We start from the raw sequence: 19,426 nt of genomic DNA, 5'->3' as shown, positions 1-19,426 counted from the left end.
TCAGAAGAACGCGCCGGAAGCCGTGGGGTCAAAACGCGTACGCGATACAGGAAGGCGAGGAGCAGAACCAGTTACAATGCATTACGGAAAGCCCGGAAGTAGCTCCGGGAAGCGCCCGGGATCCACGTTCAGCAGGGGTGAGCAGGTCGGCATAAAAACGAATGCACGTTTCGCTGTCTACTGTTCCTCTTTTGCGTGGGGGTGGAGGCGATGAGGAGAGGGATACAGAGACGCAGCAGACAGAGACACATATACACAGGCACACGGAAACATATGCTCGTGTCACTGGAGCTGTATGTATTTGAGCATATGCGGTTTGGAGATATACACAGAAATACACACGCGCGCACATATGGAGAAGCGAAGAGACAAAGGATGCGTGAGGGGGAAAGCTGCACGGTGAAAGCACGTAAAACGGTCAGGCAGAAATGGCCGATGAGGTGACCGGACGACGGAAACGCCGTCGACTTTCAAACAACCCCCGCGGAAAAAGGCGAGAGTGGGAGATGTGTATCGAACTCCAAAAACCCGGATAGCACACGAAGGTTGACAGTTGCGCCCGAGGCGCCCCGACCTGTCTAGGCGGAAGACTACCCGAGGTCGGCATCTCCTGTGCATACCGCAGAAAAACGTGTGACCGATTCGGTTGGCCAGTTCGAGTCCACACCGGCCAATGTATGGCTACATGAGCAGATCGCGAGACTGTAGAGACGGCGGCGAAGAGGACGCGTAGAACGCGAGAAAAGTGGGCCGTCTTGAACCACAAAGGTCGACGACGAAAAAGGTGGAGCACCAACGAAACCAAAGAGACTGGTACCAGGCGACAGACGACAAAGGGTAGGATCGGAGACGCAGAGCGGAAACCAAACCCACCCGCAAAGGAATCGATCAAAGGATTTAGATAACGCGGTGGCGTTATGGCTTGGTTGTGGGAGCCGCGCAGAAAAAAGGACAGCTAGTCACGTTAGGGCCCGGGAGATGCACACCCCAGTTATCCGAGAAAAGCAAGACCGGAACTGGACAGCAAGGAAGTTTATCGGATTGAAACGATCCACCAAAACGACTAAAAAACTTGAGGGGATCTAGCGGTTACAGATCTAAACGGGAGCAGCTGCAGCTGACCGTCTTCCACGGCCCCACCCGAGACCCAATCGGGGGAAAGCGGCCACACGGGGCGAGTTGCAAAAAATGAGAAAGCAAGACGGAACCTGCAGCCGGTGAGGCATCACAGAAATGTCAGAAAATGACTTCCCACCTGGCGGCAATCAGGCCTGCGTCCTTGCGTGTTGGCCGGCCCTTACACGGAACAAACCTGCCGTATGTACACCCGAGTCGACGGATCCAATCGGATGGTTGACCATCGGGAAACGCACAGACACGGAATAGCGGGGCTTTATCCCGTCACGGCAGATTCGTGGGCGCCGATACAAGCGAACGAATGGTACACGATAATGATGCGAGTTGGGGTAAGCCACTCTTTCGACGCCGAACCGCCGGAGAACGGTTTCCCACTGTCACCCTCATTTGCTTCGGACCATTTTGGCGCTCCCTCACAAAGTCCGATTTCCAGAGACGGGATTTCAGGTCACTTTTGCAGAACGTCAAAACTTTTGCCGCGGAACGGCAGGAGGCCACAGGAAACGGCACGAGAGCCTCGATCTGGCGTTTCAGGTAAAATGCCGCGGGAATAAAAAAGGCAGACACACGATGAGCAAGCTCGAAACCCGTCTCTGAAACTCACCTGGCCTCCACCTTTCGGCCCGTTTCGCGCGGCTAAAATGAAACACCACGAAGATTTACCCGCTGGAGCCTCCGCCCGCGACACGACGGCGAGCACTCTTCCCGCAGGAGGGGGAAGCGAGAGGAGGGAGCATACAAGTTGCGGACCATATGGGGGAAAGTGAAGAGGCAAACGCTAAGAACCACGCGAGGGAGGGGGACCGCTGTCACGGGACGCTACCCCTGGTACAATTGGCCCTTAAACGAGACGTGTCCAACAACGGCACGCCCGTTTTCTTCCCTCCCTACTGGTCATCGTATGGAGCACCTACGCGATTGCCCTGGTTACTGGCTAGCGCCGCAAGCTAGCACGGACAATGTTCCAGTACCCCCGACAGGAGACGCGAACGGCAGCACAAAAAGACGACATGTGAGCCCACAGCTGCCTTGAAGCGCCCGCCGACAAAACGACTCGCAAGTGAGAGCAAAAAGGTGGGAAATTCTCCCTGCTGGCATGGAAGACGCCACGGAATTAGGAGACTGGAAAATTCCTCGTGGAGTGATAGCCAAGCAGAAAAAACACTTGCATGCATGCGTGCACGCGTCAAACCTCAAAATGCAGCCAAAAAACATGCGTTCCCACGAGGCTCCCCAAAACGGCGGAACGCTCGACTTACACACAGCCAGAAACACTTCAATTTTTTGGGTGAAAATATCATATGCCTATTTGTTCTCCTTTCTCCCCCTAAGCAAACTTTCCAGATCCGGGCTGACAATAAAAGACACCGACATGACAGATTGCGGTGTGTAGCGATGAACTGCTGAGGGGTAGGAAACCCTGGTGTTTCGCTCACACTGTTCTGTCGTAGGCGAAACAGGACGGGCGGTCGTCAGTGACAGCACTCAGTCAGCATGTACGTCGAGTACGTTAGTTTTTCGGTTAATCGAACATTTCGACACCCATCGCGAAGGGAAGAAGAAAGCCGGTGTGTTGTACTCCGGCAAATTGTTTTGGGACATCGGCAATTCGTGCGGAGCGGCCCTGTTCGATGGGTTGCTGGATCAGCGGCGTTCTGGGATACAGCTCCATGAAAAGCGTGAAGCAGCGAGGGATGCATCTGACGTAGAGGAGCCTCTACGGCAATCATTACTGGCAGCCAGCACGGCTAGCTGTCTTGAGATGAAATGGTTCTCTATGCAGAGGCGAGGTCACTGTATGCTGAGTAACAAAGCGTTAAGCGTGCAACTGCGCACGACCGTTTGACAGTGACAGCCTTTTTCTCTGCGAGACGGCATTTGTCCGAATTGAGGCGCCTACTGCCAGAGAGTAAACAGCAGAGGCGCACATCTTGTATCTGTACGTTCCTCTTAACGGCACAGAAAATTTCGGATTGCGTTCAGGCGGCAGAGGGACACATTCGTTCGTGTGAAAGTTTCCCTGCCACGTGTTCTGCATGGCATCAGAAATCGGGAACCCCTCAAGCGAGCGTTAGAACAGTCATATGCAAGCAATGTGTGCGGCGCAGTCTAGGAAGATACTGAGTTACTTTGTGGGGACATTGGAGCAAGCTGTAGCTCATGAGGATGTCGAACGTAGACGAGAAAAGATGCTGGACCTGCTGGACACCATCAGAGGAAGTGTTCTGTGTTCTGTCATGCGGAAGCGCTCACACCGCATCCCGACAAAGGTACGTACGGATGCATAAATACATGGATATGAAGACCTCTTATTCATGGGCACAGACGCCATTGGATCCTGGAAGTTAGCATGCGGTGACCTGGCATGTTTTGTTGGCCTGATTGAAAGACAGTCAGTGGCAGAAAGCGCGACGGAACCTGCGGCAACGTACACGCTCCCTTATTTACACACAGGACGAGTAAAAAGGAGGGTTTCCCTTCGTGCCGTAGTCTCCGTTGAGCCACGTGCTTACTGTGGCAGTTAAAAGGTCAAAACCGGTAGTCGATGTATATTGGTTATCAGTCAGGAACATCCAGTTCCTTTATTTCTGGGCGCCTTCCAAATATCTGAAATTCGTGCTCTGCCACTTCTTTGCGACTTGGGAATATCTTGTCAAACGCGTGTGCTACGAAAACCGTCCCTGACTTTCCTTATCGCTCGAAGTGGCGAAGGGGAAAGCTTGCCAGCCCAAAAGAGCCCAGCGAGTGCAGCGGAAAGGGGGCGTGGAATCCTCCGCCAGCTTCCTGGCCCCTGACACTAGCAACAAGAGAGTCCCGGAACGTTTAAGCGACTTCGAGTGGTGTCTCTCTAGGGGAGAACGGCGGGTCACAGAGTTTGACATTCTCACCGTAGAGAAAACGCCCTTCCGCCTCTCCCAACGCCCGACAGACGGGGAGCACACTGAGGGTATGCTCCCTGGACTAGAGGAACTGCTACCATCAGTGTGTAAAACTTCACTGTAGGCACACACGATCTGCGCCTGAAGGAATGTAATGCTACCCAAATCACCGCTCCGCTTTCGCTGATGAGGCTGCCCCGACGAAGCTGCATAACTGAGATTTGCCACTTTTTGCTCATGCTCCTGTGCTGAAAGCGATACGGTGCTTTAGGGTGATGATCCGTCAGAAGCGTATTTACATGTGAATTGTCGTACTCTTTTTCTCTATGTGGCCTAACTGGAAGCAGCCTGTTTCCAGAAAATGTACCCATCAAGGCTGGGCAGGACTCTAGCCTTGCACCCCCTGAAGACACGGGGACCCGGTATCGGGAAACACTACAGCGGTAGCCCAGAGAACAGAAAGCGATTCCAAAACCGGTGGAAGCCGTAATGGGAGAGAAAAACCCAGTCGGTATCCTCTCACATGATGCACTGCGAAGTTTTCTGGCTAGCACCCGGACGACACTCGGCGGTGGGGCCGTTGTGTACAAGGGAGCCCGTTTTACATTGCGGTTAGAAGACGCGGTTTTCCTTCAATACCAAACAGCTTAAGATCTCATGGTTAATGAAGCGAGTCTGAATGAAGAGAACACGAATTCTCCTCTCTTCATGCTTCTCTTTTGAGCCCAAACTCGGCGGCCCCCGTTTCACCCGCGTCGCGCTTCTTAGAGACGCCCGATGCTGTGCCGAGTACTGCATAAATCGACAGGCTTTCTGAGAGGAAAAGCACCCCGCGCCGCACGCACTAATTCTCCCGGGGAATCGTTTGATTTTGCTCACTTGGAGCAAACAAACCTCGAAAAAACTTTACTTTTCTGCGAGAGCAGCCTCCTGTTGGAGACGGCGCTTGCGCCGAGAAAGGGTGTGATTTGGCGGGCGGAGGTTGGGTGACAACCCACCGCGTTTGCCGGTAGAAGCCAGCGCGGCGGAAGAGGAAGAGTGTCGGTTTTTCTGGGAAATGTTTCTCGCAGTGTTGAACCGTTTGATGGACCGGCGAGACGTCTTTTCGGGTGTTTCTGGACTATGGTTTGGGCACGCTGACACGGAGTGGTGTTGCCGTGGACTCTGGACACCAGGCAAACATGATTTTCCGTGGAATCCGGCACCTTCGCTTCCCACACGAGCTCTGGACCGCAAAAGCGCCCGGTTTCTCGCTTTTTTCGTCGCTTGTCTCACTCTTTGGGTAGCAGCTGCATCTCTTGGCTGGGCGGCTTTTCGCTTTTTTTGCGTGACATTCTTGGCTGAGAAACGGGAACGGCCGTTCACTTGCCAATTGTTCTCGGTCCCCCATGTTTTCCTGTTTTCAGAGAGAAAAGGCCTCCGGGAACGCGAGCAGGTGAAAAGAGGGAGGGTGACGTTCTCTCTCTGCGCGAGATTCGCGCGTTTTGTTTTCTTGCTCGGTGAGCGTCCGCACTGTTTGTTTCTCATCCTTTGAATGGTAGTCGCGCGCAACTCTCTGGGTTCTTTTTTCGCGCGAAAACTGCCCTCAAAAAGCACCACGTTGTCCGCCAAAAAGCGAAAGGTACATTCCTTCTTTCTCGTCATTCATAACTCGCTTCGCAGAAAGTTTTCCCATACGAAGCGAATGGAAGCGCCTCTCGTTTCTCTCCCCGCTTCTTGGGCCACTGCGCCGATTCGCGTCTCTCCACGAGACGAGAGCAATTCGCAAACCCCGGACTTACTCACAGTTCCCACGTTCTTTTAGTTCAAACTCTGCGTCTCTTTGGCCATTCACCTGTGCAAAATCCCGACTGGATCCTTTGCAATCTTCGCATCGTTTCGCCGGGGTCGAACGTCGTTGCCTTGGCATCGTTTTTTCCCTTTCGCACTGTATTTTGCTTTCGCTTACTCTCTCCGTCTCGTTAACTTTTCCGCGCTTCTCGGCCGTCCGTCTGTCCCTTTGGTCGCTTCCTCTGTCGACTTCTCGGGAATCCCCTTTGGCTGCTTTTCTGCGCTTTTCCACGCCTCACCTAGAGCAGGCGTCTTGTGTGCCTCGCTTCGCAACCTTCTCTGACCATTGTCCCCTGCGTGCGTTGCGCGGAGTGTGTGTGCCGAAAATCTCGGCTCGTCTTGTCACTCCAGCTGATGCCTCACCAAAGTATGGCGGCCTTTCGGCGGCTGTGCCTCCGCGTGTAGATGTGTATTTCGACGTGGATTCGGGTGCATCGAGATGGACATCTGCGGATATATATAAGGCGCGGGGCAAAAAGACGCCATGTGACTTGGTAGAACAACTTACAGGTATACGTGCATGCATCCATTCATATGAACGCGCAGCACTGAGGGAAGGGGACGGACTCCGTCTTTTCCCGTGTTAGGGATGTTTCCAGCACGCGCTTGTTTGTCTTTGTAGTCCGCGCGCGAATGGCCTTCCTTTGGCGCTGTGGTGTATGTGCACTGCGTCTAGCCGACTTGGAGTGTCTCGCTCGTGTGTCGGCGGTTTGTTTCCTAGACGCCGCATCAGCTTTCAAATGACTCACGTGTTGCCACGTCGTTAACCCCGCGGCGCCACGCTCATGTAGGCGGTCATGCCCGTCCTCTGTCTTCTCTTTGTTTCTGTGTTCGCTCTCGAGAAGCCAGGGCGTTCTCCGCTTCTCCCACGCGCTTCCGCCTTCGGGTGAGCAGCCTCGCTCTGGCTCTTTGCCCTCTTCTCTGTCTTTTCCTTTGTCACAATGGCCTTTGTTCCGCGAACCTCACCGCGGCTGTCGGCTGCCGCCAACGGCCCGCCGCCGCCCTCGCCGGAGACTTCGAGGGCAGGTTCAAGCGGTGTCGCCGCACCCCCGAACGCCCCTCTCAGTCCAGAACAGGCGCCTTCTGGGCGAGAACCTGGTTTGTTCCCTCTTTCGAACAAGTCCGTCCTCGGCGTTCGCCGGACGGCTCGGCGCACAGGCTCGCTCGCCTCGTCTCCGGATGTCTCCCGCTCTACGTCGCCGCTGCGTCTGTCAGCCGCTTCTGCCTCGGATGCAGGCGCGACCCTCGGCGTTCGGCGCAGCTTGCGAACGCGGCCTCCAGTTTCTGCTTCCAAACTCGCAAGCACTTCTGTAAAACCTGAAAGCGCCCCCGACCTTGGGGACCATGGGGAGTCTGCCGCTCCCGGGCCGCCTGCGGGGTGCCGTAATTTTTCGTTTTCCAACCAAAATGTCTCTCTCCCTCGCACCCGAGCCGGCGCGGGAGTCGCTGCGCCACTCCCCGCCGACTCTCAGCACTCGTCGCCTCGGCTGGCTCCAGGCGCCTCGCCGGCCTCTTCCTTGTCGGCCTCTGTGGCGTCGCTCCCTTCTGGAGCACCACGGTCTGCGTCGGCTGTCTCTCTGGCGCCTCAGCAGGGGACGGAAGCGTCGCCCAAGGCGTCGCTGCTGGGAGGGCTGGGAAACCAGGACAAAGGTTCGAACCCGCCGCAGACGTCAGCAGATGCAGCAGGAGCGAAGGCGGCAGCGCGGCGTACCCCGGAGGAGGAGAGAGGCCGAACGTTGAGTGCGGCCGGTCCTCAGGGGGAGAGCGACGTGGATGCAAAGAGCGAGAGCTTTTGCTCAGGTGTCTTTTCGTCAAATGCAGCCCAGCCACGGAATTCAGGGAACGCTTCTGCACCCGCCACTGGAGAGGCGCGCTCTCAACCCACAACGTTGGCCTCACCTTTCTTGTCGTCGGCCGCTCCGTCCGGTTCACTGCCTGAATGTTTCCTTTCGGCCCAATTCGGGACAGTCCCGAATAGGGATGCGTCGACTCTGTCCACTGACACTCTCCACTGTTCCTCGTCTTCGGCGTCTTCCTCTGCGTCTTCTCCCTCTGCGTCTTCTTCCTCTGCGTCTTCTTTCTCTGCGTCTTCTTCCTCTTCGTACTCTTCCTCTTCGTATTCTTCCTCTTCGTCTTCTTCTTCGTCTTCTTCTTCGTCTTCTTCTTCGTCTTCTTCCTCTGCGTCTTCTTCGTCTTCTTCTTCCTCCTCTTCGTCTTCTTCCTCTCCGTCTTCTTCTTCTCCGTCTTCTTCCTCTTCGTCTTCTTCCGCTTTGTCCGTTTCTTCGTCTGCTGTGTCCGCTGGCGTAGGGACGGGTCGCGTTCCGGCGCGGTCCGTTCGAGCTGTCGGCCGTCCGTCCTCGGCGTCCCCGCGGCGACTGTGTGTGCCGTACCAGTGTCAGTTCAACGCTGAGAAGCGGGAGTGGCGAGCGCGGTATCTGTTCCGGGGTCAGAAGAAGATGACCGTGTTCTCCTTGGCGCACTATGCGCCGGAGGTGGCTGTCGCGCTCGCCGAACTCTTCTTGACTTACTTGGCGGACAACGACAGCCTTCCGAGAGGTGAGGTGATCGCGCAGTGGGCGGAGGCGCTGGCGCATGCGGGCAATACCGCCCTGTGCGGCTCAGACCCAGGACCCGTGGAGCAGAAAGCAGAGCGACGCGCCGGAGACGCGGCGGAGTCAGCCGACCCAGAGGAAACGGAGGCTCGGGCGGGACGAAGCGCCTCGGAAGGCCCCGCCGCTCGCACCGACTCATGTAAACACGACGAGGAGGGAGGCGATATGAGCGACGTGAGCTCCAAGCGCGTTGCGGACGGCCCATGCGCGACCCATCCGGAAGACAGCGCAGGAGCAGGCAGTGCGCCGGCGACGAGGCCTAGGGACGCCGTGGTGTCTCGAGCGGAGCTCGACGCGGGGCCCTCAGCTGGGGCAGAGCCGCCCCTGAGCGTTGCCGGGGTTCAGGCTGGCGTTGCGCGTGAGAACGGCGTTGATCGGAGAGGAACTGAAGGCGCTGCCGCGGCTTCTGCGTCTTCACCTTCGAGTTCCGCGAGTTTCCTGGGTCTCCTGCAAGCGGCGAAGGCTCGCCAGTGGGTGACAGACTCGTCTCGACTTCAAGCTACGGCTACTCCGCCGGTTCGAGTTCGGGTCGCGCGTCCTGCTCGACCTCCGATTTTGCCAACCCTCGCCTCGTCTCGCACGAGGCGTTCGACGTCTCGCTCGCTGATTCCCGGCGCCTCGCCTGCGAAGGACGGTGAGGCAGGCGCCTCTCTGCCTTCGGGGCCCGCCGGTGGACACGCGCCGGGTGAAAAGGAGGTTGACGCGATCGCGGTGGAGGGCGAGAGCTGCGACGTCTCCCTGTCTGAGCAGGCGGGCAGAGGCCGGCATACGGGGCGGAGACAAACCGCCGGCGACGTGCGAGAGGACAAGCGCGGGCGGCTGCCGAATCCGAGAGAGTCCGAGAGCGGGCGCCCGTGTCGAAAGAGGGAGGATGTAAAAGGCGAGGAGGGGAAGCGAGAAGGGAAAGGCCGCGAGGCCGACGAGCCGGCGTCGTGGAATGCGGTGGGGCACAGGGACGAGACGCACGTGCCCCAAGACAGGACGCAAATGAAAGAAGAGAAACACGGGACGGACGCAGGCCATGCCGACGGCGCAAGAGCTGCATCCGACCCCACCAAGATGGTGTCCCCTTCCGGGGTCTCTGCGAATCTGTCGCCGTCGCCCGTGTCTGGGCCTCACCCGGAAGGCCGCAAGACACACGCAGTCTCTTCACTTCGCCTGAAACTCGCCGAAGGCCCAAGCAACGGCCTCTGTTCTGCGCTCGCAGGGTCGCCTGGTGGCGCGTCTGCACTCGCGGCGTCTTCAGCTAGCTGGCACGCGCCGCGCGCAGCCGAGCTGACAGGTCTCCCGCCGGGGGCGACTGGCGACTCCGGCAGTTTCTTAGGTTCGCCGTGCTCTGCACAGGGTCGTGAGGCTCCGCGAGTGGGCGGCGCCGTCCAAGTGAGCCCGAAGAAAGGGTGGAAGGATCGCAGGCGCAGTCGGAAGAAGCACACAAAAAGTCGCTTGCACCGCGCGCGTGCGCTCGCGTCGTTGGCCATCCATGCACATCCACAGACCGCGTTCTTCGCGGACGCCGGATCGGAATTTGGCCTCGTCGCGCATATCCCGGAGCTTCCAAACCAGCAAGGGTTTTGCCCCGCTCTCGGGTCGAGAGGGTCGCCGAACTCGGCGGCTTCGCCGACTTCTCCGGCTTCGCTTCTCTCTTCCTTCCGGGCTGCTGCGTTCTCTCCGAAGCACGAGGCAGACGGCGCGAACCCCGCGGTGTTCGCGCAGCCGCCGCTCCCGGGCGGGCGCCAGGAACCCCCGGGAGCGGCGGCGCCGTCTCCGCCTGGCGCGTGTCAGACCGCGTCACCCGCGGCCTGCTCGCCTCAGGCCTCTGCTCTGGCGGGTTCTCCGAGCGCACGCTGGCGAGGGGCGGGTACCCCGAGCCAGGAGAGATCGGGCGGGGCTTCGCCGCGAGGCCCGAGCAGTTCTGGGGTCGGCGAGGCGAAGGCCTTTCCGGCGGCGTCTCAGTATCGCTGGTACGCCCATCCGGACGGCGGCTCGACAGGCCAGACGTGTTGTCGGCAGCACGTGGGCGGCGCGGGCGGCGGGGGCTGGCCGTTGGTCTGGCTGAAGCAGCTCGAGATGGCCGTGAACGGCACTTCCGTGCTTCCTTCGTGCGTCGCGGAAGTCGACAAGCAGCTGCGTCTCGGCGGCGTGCGGAAGGCCGGAGCCTTGCCTCTCGCTGGCGCCCGCGTGGTGTCCCCCTCGGCCGCCGGAGGCGCAGCCAGTTCGCGGCAGGGAGAGGCGCCAAGCGAGAAGACCCGAGACGGGGACGATCCACAGGGACGGAACGAAGAAAAAGGAGAGGGCGTAGGAGACCCGCGGACGCCTGCGCAGGCGACGCATGACGGGCGCGCGGGTGTCGCGACGCCCGACCAGGGCGAGCAGCCTCAGGAGGCTTCTCGCGCTGCAACTGGATGCCGGAAGAAGGAAGACCACAACGAAGGGGATGGGAATGTTTCGACGCCTTCCAGGAGGGACGTCTCCCCGGCGGGGTCAGATGACGCGATGTCGCCGATGAAGACCAGTCTACCACCTGCAGCGGCGAGCGGCTTCTCGCCGGCGTGGGCAGATTCCCTTCTTCCATCTGAGAAACTGGAGGGGAAGAAAGAGTCCGGAGAAAGTCCGTGGACAGAGCAAACGGCGGAGGGAGACCGCGGAGAGCGGCGGGGCAGCTCTCAGGGCAGTGTCCATCCGGACGGCCCGCGCGTTTCGCAGGACGAAGAGAATTCGATTTCGACTCCAGCCTTTGGCGAGAGAGACGCGACCGAGGAGAAAGGTGCGCCGCTGTCGGCGTCGCCTCCTTCCTCCCGCCCTCTCTCGGCCGGCGTGAAGCACGAAGCGCGAGAGGTCGAGACGGGAGACCAGAACGGCGAGAAAGAGAATGGGTGGTGCGTGGTGGCGGAAGGAAAAGATACGACAGCTCCCACGCTCATGAAGGACGTATTCCCTCTGCTGCGCGCGCCCGACACGCCGGTCACTGTCACTGCCCTGGACCTCCTCAGCCCAACTGTGTATACACCCCGATGGCAGGCGACCGTCGAAAAGCCGGTCGATCTGGGCGGTGTGGGGGTTGCAAGCGGCGCGTTTGGCCACTTGAACGGCGAGCTCTGCCAGGTTGAGCACTGGAGTGGAGATGTCGCCGGGGCTTGCCGCGTGGCGGAGACGAAAGACCTGCGATCGGAAGCAGCCGACAGGGCCAGCGACGAGCTGAAGAAGGAAAAAGAAAAGACGGCACGCGCGATGGGAGCCGAGAACGACGGCGAGCGGACAGAAGAAGAAGAAAAGGGGAGCACAGAGGCGTTCTCTCAAGATGAGCGAGAGAAGGACGAGAAGAAGGACGCAGCAACAAAGTTTCCGAGGAAGACAGATCAAGGGCCGACCGGAGCAACAGATGGCATGGATGTTTTCGGTAAAACGCCGTCTGAGCAGGAGGCGCCGAGTGCGCGAGCGGGGCGTGGGCCAGTCTCATTGGGGCAAAGCAGGATCGCAGCGAGCGCGAAGTCGGACGTGCAGGCGAGCGACGCGCCGAAACAGAGCGACGAGGGACACAAGGAGACGAGGGAAGAGGAGACAGAGAGCCATGAAGCGAAGGACACCGCTCGGGACGAGGGCTCATCCGCCACGTCCTGTCTTCAGACATCGAGCCTTTCTGTAGCAAAATCGAAAATAGACGCGTCTTCTGCCGACGGTGTCGCCCACCGCCCCTCGCCGGCGGCGGCGTCCACAGCCCCTAAAGACACAACTTCGTCGATTCGTCCTAGTTTGTCGCTCTCCCTGCGATCTTCGTTGCCCCACTACCAGCCTGTTACCACGCCTGCGTCCTGTAAACCCGCACTGGCTTCTCTCTGTTTTTCTTCTGTGGCGAGCGGAACAACTGCTTTCGCGGGGATGCCGTCGTCTGCTCCTCTGTCTCCTGCATCGCCTCACAAACGTGTCTCCTTTTGTCTGCCGACCAATGGGGCAGCGACGGCCCGGAAACGGCCACTCTGCGACGCAGCCCCGTACCCTCTCAACGCGCCCCTCGCCGGGCTCGTCGACCTCTTCCGATCCCTTCAGGGTGTCTCCGCCGCACACGTGAGCAGGCCGGCAGCGCTCGGAGCACCCGGAGCCGGGAAGACCGACACTGCCTCGGCACTGCAGGGTGCGCCTCGGCCTTCCCAGGACGAGGAGAGTGCAGCGAAGGAGACCGGAAAAGAGACGCCGGCATCGGGGGACTGCGTCTCGACAGCTGGGCACGTGGAGGGAGACCAACTTGTGACGGGGTCAGGCGCAATATCCGCGACGGGGCAAGAAGCGGCCAAGATCTGCGACAAAGAGGCAGCGCAGACTGGAGCGAGCCGCGCACCAGGAGGCCTCGAATTGCAAGATGGAAGGGACGCGCCGGCGCCCTCCGAGGCTGGCTCTTCGCACTCGAGTGGGGATGTCTCTGCCTCGGGTCCGTCCGCGACCGTTGGCGCCTCACCCGCTGCTGCCTCCCTCGCTTCATGTTCTGCCTCGTGCCCCGGCGAAACTGTCTCCGCAGACCCCAGTCGCCCTCGGCCCGTTGTCTCCGTCCGGGACATGGCAGTGCGGCTGTATCGCCGGCTTGAGCAAGGCGAGGCCGTTCCGGCGCGGGCGCCGCGCGAGGCTGGAGCCCGAGGCGACGTACAGGCCGGCTGTGGGGCAGCAGGGAGCAGTGCCGAGGCCCCCACGACCTCGCTTCGCATCGACACTGTCCCCTTCATCAATCGATGGAGACAGATGCTGGAGAGGGCGCTGTCGACCGCGAGTCATCTGCGGAAACTGGATCTGCAGGTCGTCCAGCTCGCCGAGCTCACAGAGGCTCTCCATGTCGCCGTCTACATCTGCGGCGAACTCAGAAGGAAACTTGAGAGGGAAGGCGACGGTCCAGACGACACAGGAGCTGCAGAAACCCCGACCGAGGCGAGGGAACACCCTGTCCCTTCGACCCCCAGGGGCCCAAACGGAGACAGCAGTGCGGCTCGGTCTTTCCTGCCGGCTAGTGTGGACGGAGCTGAGGCAGCAGGCACAACGGGACAGGCCCCAGCCACGGGAGGGTCGGAAGGGGAGACGAAGCGCGAGGGAGAAACAGGCGGCAGCGGAGACAGTCGTTCCGAGGACAGAATGCCAGCAGGTGGAGGCACGAAGACCGTGGGCAACACAGAGGAGGCGACGCGTCAGGTGAACAAGCTTGTCGGCGGGGAGACGTCGGTGGGAAACGGGGATGCCTCGCATGAGAATGCATCGCAAGCGGCTGAGGGAGAGATGCGAAGTGGCGAGAGGAGTGCGGAGAGGATGAACACTGAAGAGACACCTGGAGACAGAGTGTCTCTTAGTCCTTTGTCTCCGGCGGCTTGCCAGCCGGTCTCTTTGGTCCAGTCGTCTTCCGCATCTTTGCTTCGGCCGTCGCCTCCTTCTCTTCCACATCTCGCAAACGCATCCGGAAGAGGTCTACTCGCGTCTTCCTTCCCTCATGCAATCTCTCCGTCTTCTTCCACGTCGTTCTCTGCCCATCCGTCTTCGCCTGCTTCACGCCCGCCGCTGTCCCTCTCTCTTCGCTTCTCGAGCCCCGCTTCGCTGTCGTCGCGGTCGTCGACGCACCCACTCTCCCCACAACTCGTGCAGCCTCCCGAGGCGTCACCTTCCTCCCTCGCGTCTTCGTCTTCTTCCGCTTCGTCTTCTTCTTCCTCTTCGTCGGCTTCTTCTTCCTCTCCTTCTGTGCCTGTTGCACAGCCTCCACAGGCGCTGGACGTTGTTCGAGCGGCGGCGCGGTCTGCGCTGGAGCAGTCTCAGGTTTTCGGCGTCGGCGGAAAGTTGTTCGATGCGAACCAGAAGCTGGCTGCGCGCGTATCAGTCGCCGTGAGGGCCGCGATGCTGGCCAAGGGCGAGCCGCTGGCGACGCGGGACATTGCCGTCTTGCTGGAGGAGACTGAACGGTTCGTTCGCGAGGCGCGGGAGCGGCAGGGGACAGGCGCGGAAACGGAGACGGAGGGGAACCATGCAGACCCGGAGGTGTCCCCGGCAGCCCGCCTGCGTCAAAATGCGCGCGCCGCGTCTCCGCCGGCTCCTGGCGCACTTGACAAGCTGGCGGACGTAGGACGACGGGCAGAGCCTGATGACCATCAACGCCAGGATGGTGAAGAGGAGGTAGCGGATTCGGGCTCCGCTGTGCCTCCGTCGCGGGGCGCTGGCGGCGAGTCTGCCGCGACAGGAGAGGAACAGCTGGTGGAAGTCTTGAACGCGTTTCACCGCCACACAGAAAGCCTGATGGACGAACGAGATCGGCTTATACAGGCGACCAACGAAGATCTCACCTTCCTTCTTCAGGCCATGGAGCTGGCTCTTCCGTCCAGTCTGGACACACCCTTGCTGTCCATTCTCGAAGGCGACGTTGATGTCCTCCCGCCTCAGCCTCCGCCGAATGTTGAGGCGCTGATGTACTTGCATGCGGCGTCCTTTGCGCAGGCAGAGTGGACCTTCTCTTCGCCCTCCTCGCCTTCGTCGCTCGCCCCGCCCTGTCTCTTGTCGCCGTCGGCCAGGCTCTTCTTCGCGAACTTTGCCGGAGCGTCCCCGACCGCTGCGGGCCTCTCGGGCGAGCTGAAGGTCCGAACGCCGTCGCCGTTTCTCGGCAGGACCGGAGACGAGAGACGCCGCGTTGACGAGAGGAAGGGCAGTGTGCTGCCCGTGCGTCGGGGTCGGCCTCCGTCGGCGGCGCGTCTGCATGCGTTGCGGAGGCTTCAAGCCGCAGGCGAGGCGGCTGTCGACTTCGGTGGCTTGGACTCGACAGGCGGCAGACTCAAGTCGAAGCGCCTGCGAGCCCTGTCTCAAGAGGGAGAAGCACGACGCGACGGCCTCCACGCGGCGCCTACGGTGAGAAAAAATGCAAGGAGAGCTCAGTCGGTCTCCGGTTCGAACCCGCCTTTCAGAGCTCTAAGCTTGACGCGGGTGCCGGTGAAGCGGAGGTGATCTCGGTGGGGACACGGCCGTTCTCCGCGACACTCGCGGGTCTGTGTCCGGTGGCTCGTGTCCCGCGCTTTTCGCTTTCGCGGGGATCGTTTGGGCTTCCTGTCTGCCGCCTTCTCTGTAGACCGTCCCTGTCTCCGTGTCGCGCGCATGCAATCTTCGTGTGTGTTTTGTCCCGTTTCCCTTGCAGATTCCCTTCCCGCTGAGCCGCTACCTCCACAGGCCGCCGCGTTTGGTGTCTCCCGGCGACGAAGGGCCATGTTCCAGTGCGTTTTCTTCTCCGCTCTCGCATCCGCTCTCGAAGGGATCGTCGCTCGCGTCGCCGAAACGCATGCGGCGCAGCGCCTCATCGGAGGTGCACGAGCCCGAACGGAAGAGCCTCCGAAGTCTGTTCAAGTCGCCCTCTGCGCTGCGAGACGAAGGCGACCGCGGGGGTAGCGGGACGCTGAAGGGCGAGGCGGCCTCGCCCTCTTTCTTGGGCCCGTACGGGCGGAGACAGAGCGAGAGCCTTCGCGGGCGAAGAGACGTCCTGGTCGCGTTCCCACCCGCAGGGCTGCCCTACTCGGGGTCGCCGCGACCGCGCCTCGGAAGGCCCCGAGTCGACGGCGCGGGCTTTGAGGGCCTGGTGCGGCTGACGGAGGCAGGCGAGCGCGAGACACGACGCCGCGGCCGGCGACCGGGGGACCGATTCGAGGAGCGAGGAAGAAGAGCCCTCGGCCCGGTGTACATCCCGACCAAGATCCGTGACCCGTGCACGGGTCGTGTGGCAGTGTGCGCGTATGACACAGAGCGTGGCGAGCGCGTGCGGAAGGTCCAACTCTTTGAGAAGGCAGACGTCGGGGCGCTCTGGTGCTCACGGTACGGCCCCAACGATGAGTTCGTGCGATGCTTCTCGATCGAGAAAGTCGGCAGCCTCAAGGCGCTTGTGTCGGCTGTACGCTTCAGACAGTACGTGACGGGCCATCCTCTCGGGTACGGCATCGGCAACTGCGTCCCCGTGGAGACCATTCGTTCTGCGCTTTCACGGCGCACAGAAAAGTCTGCGGAGTCTTCTCGCGACCGCCGCCCGCATGTGGCCAACGGCGCGGAGATGCCTGCTCCGGCGGCCACGACGGGGGCTCCTGGTCCCGCTGGGGACACTCCAGACGGAGCCGGCGACGCCCAGGCGTGCCGAGAGAGAGGCGATATCAGGGGAGCGGCAGAAGACGCGAGAGAGCAGGACATCCAGGTGGCGCGGCAAGGAGAGGTCGCGAGGGTGGACACGCGCGATGGAGGCGAAGTAGGCGGCAGCGGAGACGGGACGAAGGAAGGACTGTGCAGAACAGGAGTGGGGGCCGAAGCTGCTGAGAACAGGGCGCGAACAGACGACGGGGCAGGGGCGATGGCGGGAGACGCGGCCTCTGTGCTTCCCCCGAGCCGAGACTCGGCGCCGTCGGCGCGCGGGACCTCGGAGCCTGCACGCCCCCACGGACGTGTGGACGATGAATTTGAGCGGGAAGAAGGCAAAGAGAGAGACGCTCAGGCAACCGCTCCGCAAAGCGAGAAGGAGTCTGCTCGAGGAGCTGCGTCGACTCGCGCACCATCACTGTCGGCGCCGGCCAGCTCTGGGCCTCTGTCGACCCAGGCAGACAAGGGCGAGGAAGGTCAAGAGGGGGATCGACCGCGTCCGGCCTGTTCGGCTTCTGAGGGCGAGAGACCGGACTCAGCTCGAGGGCAAACGCCCGCGCCGACCTCCCCCACAAGTGGTTCGCTGCCTGCGTCTCCAGCCTCGATTTTGCGTTCGCCGCTCGCCGCACCCGGCTCTTCTGCGGGCGCCGCGCCGCCTCAAAGCTCGCGCCGACAGTCTGTGAGTTCGCTCGACGAGGCCTCGGACGAGCACTGGGACTTGGGCGAGGACTTTGGGTTCGTGGGGGACGAGGCGTTTCCCTTCCTGGACTCGGGAGCCGGCGCGGCGCTGCTAGTGTCGCCGAGACACTTCATGTCGCCGGGGAGCGCGTCGCCCACGGGCGGGGGTCTGGGCATCCACTACGACAAAACGAAGCACCGGTGGAAGGCGACTTGGACGACTCTCGATGGCCAGCGAGCGTCGACATCGTTCTCAGTGAAGGTGCTCGGAATGGAGCGAGCGCGAGAACTCGCGCTGGAGGCGCGCCAGCGCGCACTCGCGGGCTTGGACCCGCGAGAAGTCCGCGAGGAGATGGTGGCAGGCGGAGCAGCGGGACGCGAGAGAGACAGAGAGAGGTCGGACCTGGGGCGCGAGGGCGACCGCCGGGGGGTCGAGGGTCGGACCCCAGTCGGCGTTTTGGACGGCACCGGCGAGGAGGCCCGCGAACGCCTGCGGAAGCGTGCAGACCGAGGCGACGGCGAGACGGCGACCGGGGAGGACGATCGCGAGGAGGAGCGGCGCAGGAAGAAGTGCCGCGGGGACGAAGGCGGCCGAGGACCGGACCTAGACAGAGAGGAGCGGCGGGAGTTGCGGAGGCGGAAGGGAAAGGGCGAGGTCGGGACCCTGCGGGACGGAGCGAAGTTTCCGGCGGGCCTCAAGTGCAGTCAGGAACTGAAACTGGCGGGCACCGGCCCCGAGGCGAGGAAGGGAGACGAGCGCCGCCGGGAGCTCCGCGTCGGCCGTCGCGACCTCGAAGGGAAGGACTTTGAGCGGGAGCGACAAGGGAGAGGAGACGGAGTCGACAGGAGCGCCGAGGAAAGCAAGCTGGAAGACGAGCGCGGGAGACGAAGGGAGCGAAGGCGGCACGAGGCAGCCGAACGAGAGAGAGAGAGTCCGCGCGGTGCAGGCCAGACAGCGAGTCGGACTAACGCCGAGCGTTCGGCGGACGCGCGAGACGACCAGAGAGTCGGGAGGAAACCCAGTTTGCTCGGTGCGCGCGAGGGCGAGACAAGAGACGGGAAAGCGTTTTCCAGTCGGCAGGTCCAGGAGCCGTCAGACCTGTCGCATCCGCAGCTGGTCGCGTCTGTCGATGTGTCGCAGCTCGGCCGAGGCGGAGACGCATCTTTCGCGTCTCGTTCCGCGCTCGCCTCGGTCTCACTCGCATCTGCAACCCTGGACCTCCACACGGCGAGAACGAAAGACGAGGACGAGGAGAGCGTTGCGGTGTTTCTCACCCCGGAAGGAAGCGGGTCGGAGAGAGACAAAGAGCCGGCGGCGGGTCTCCAGCGAAGAGCCTCTTCCTTGTCGCTCTCGTCTGCGGCCGGTGGCTGCCGAGACTCCCCGCAGACTTCGCCTCTGCCGTCGCGACCCACGCGGCTGCGGGAGTCGGCGCGGCTGAAGCGCGGCGAAGAGGACGCGCGCGACCGCGGCGAGCCTCAGAAACTGAAACGCCATCTGTACGAGGAGTCTGGAGCTGCGCGGGCGTCTCCCGCGTCGGTGGCCTCTCCGGGAGATGGCAGCGGGCCGAGCTTGAGGGCGTTCGAAAGAGAGAAGGAAGAGCGAGGCGCCGGATACACCGTGAAGAAGCCGCTGCGACCGCACAGCAAACACGACTTCACAGCCGAAGGCCTCAGCAAGTTTCAAGAGCTGCTCAGCTGGGACTGTGAGATAGAAGTGGCTGGAACGGACGAGCACATCTGGCGGGCCGTCGCCGCACTCCCTGGACCCCGACCGCGCCCGAGATACGTGTGAGCACCGCATGCAACGAAAAGGAGAGGGGCTGGCGATTGGGGAGAAAACGGACAAAAGGCGCAGCGGAACAGAGACGCGTGCACGACGCGCGAAGCGAGACGGTGACCCCCAAGAGACCATCGGTCAACGGAGACAGCGAGACGCCGGCGGAAGCAAAGCGCCACACTGAGAAAGGGAAGAGGGTCGGCGATGCTTGGCGAACTGAAAACGTGGAGGCGCGATGGGAACATAGAAACGAAAACAACGCGAGGGTCTCGAACAGAGCAAAACGTGCCTGTAAATGCGGCCTTTTTGAACACATCGCTGTCTAGCGCGGCGCAGTCGCTGGAGATAGGCATTCACGTGAATCTGGCAGGCCATACGCCTGTATCAGACCGAGT

At 61.5% G+C, this 19,426-nt stretch overlaps 1 protein-coding gene across 1 annotated transcript; it reads left to right on the top strand.

Moving 5' to 3' along the window:
- Nucleotides 1-6,787: 6,787 nt before the first annotated feature.
- NCLIV_063920 (uncharacterized protein) lies at nt 6,788-19,046 on the top strand (the record flags this gene model as incomplete). The annotated part of the gene is made up of 2 exons (XM_003885943.1): nt 6,788-15,316; nt 15,600-19,046. 2 exons carry the CDS (start codon nt 6,788-6,790, stop codon nt 19,044-19,046), a joined length of 11,976 nt encoding a protein of 3,991 aa, XP_003885992.1.
- Nucleotides 19,047-19,426: the final 380 nt, after the last annotated feature.

This window comes from Neospora caninum, chromosome XII (genome assembly GCF_000208865.1).
Source record: "Neospora caninum Liverpool complete genome, chromosome XII".
Lineage (NCBI taxonomy): Eukaryota > Apicomplexa > Conoidasida > Eucoccidiorida > Sarcocystidae > Neospora > Neospora caninum.
This window is presented reverse-complemented; position numbering and strand designations above follow the sequence as displayed.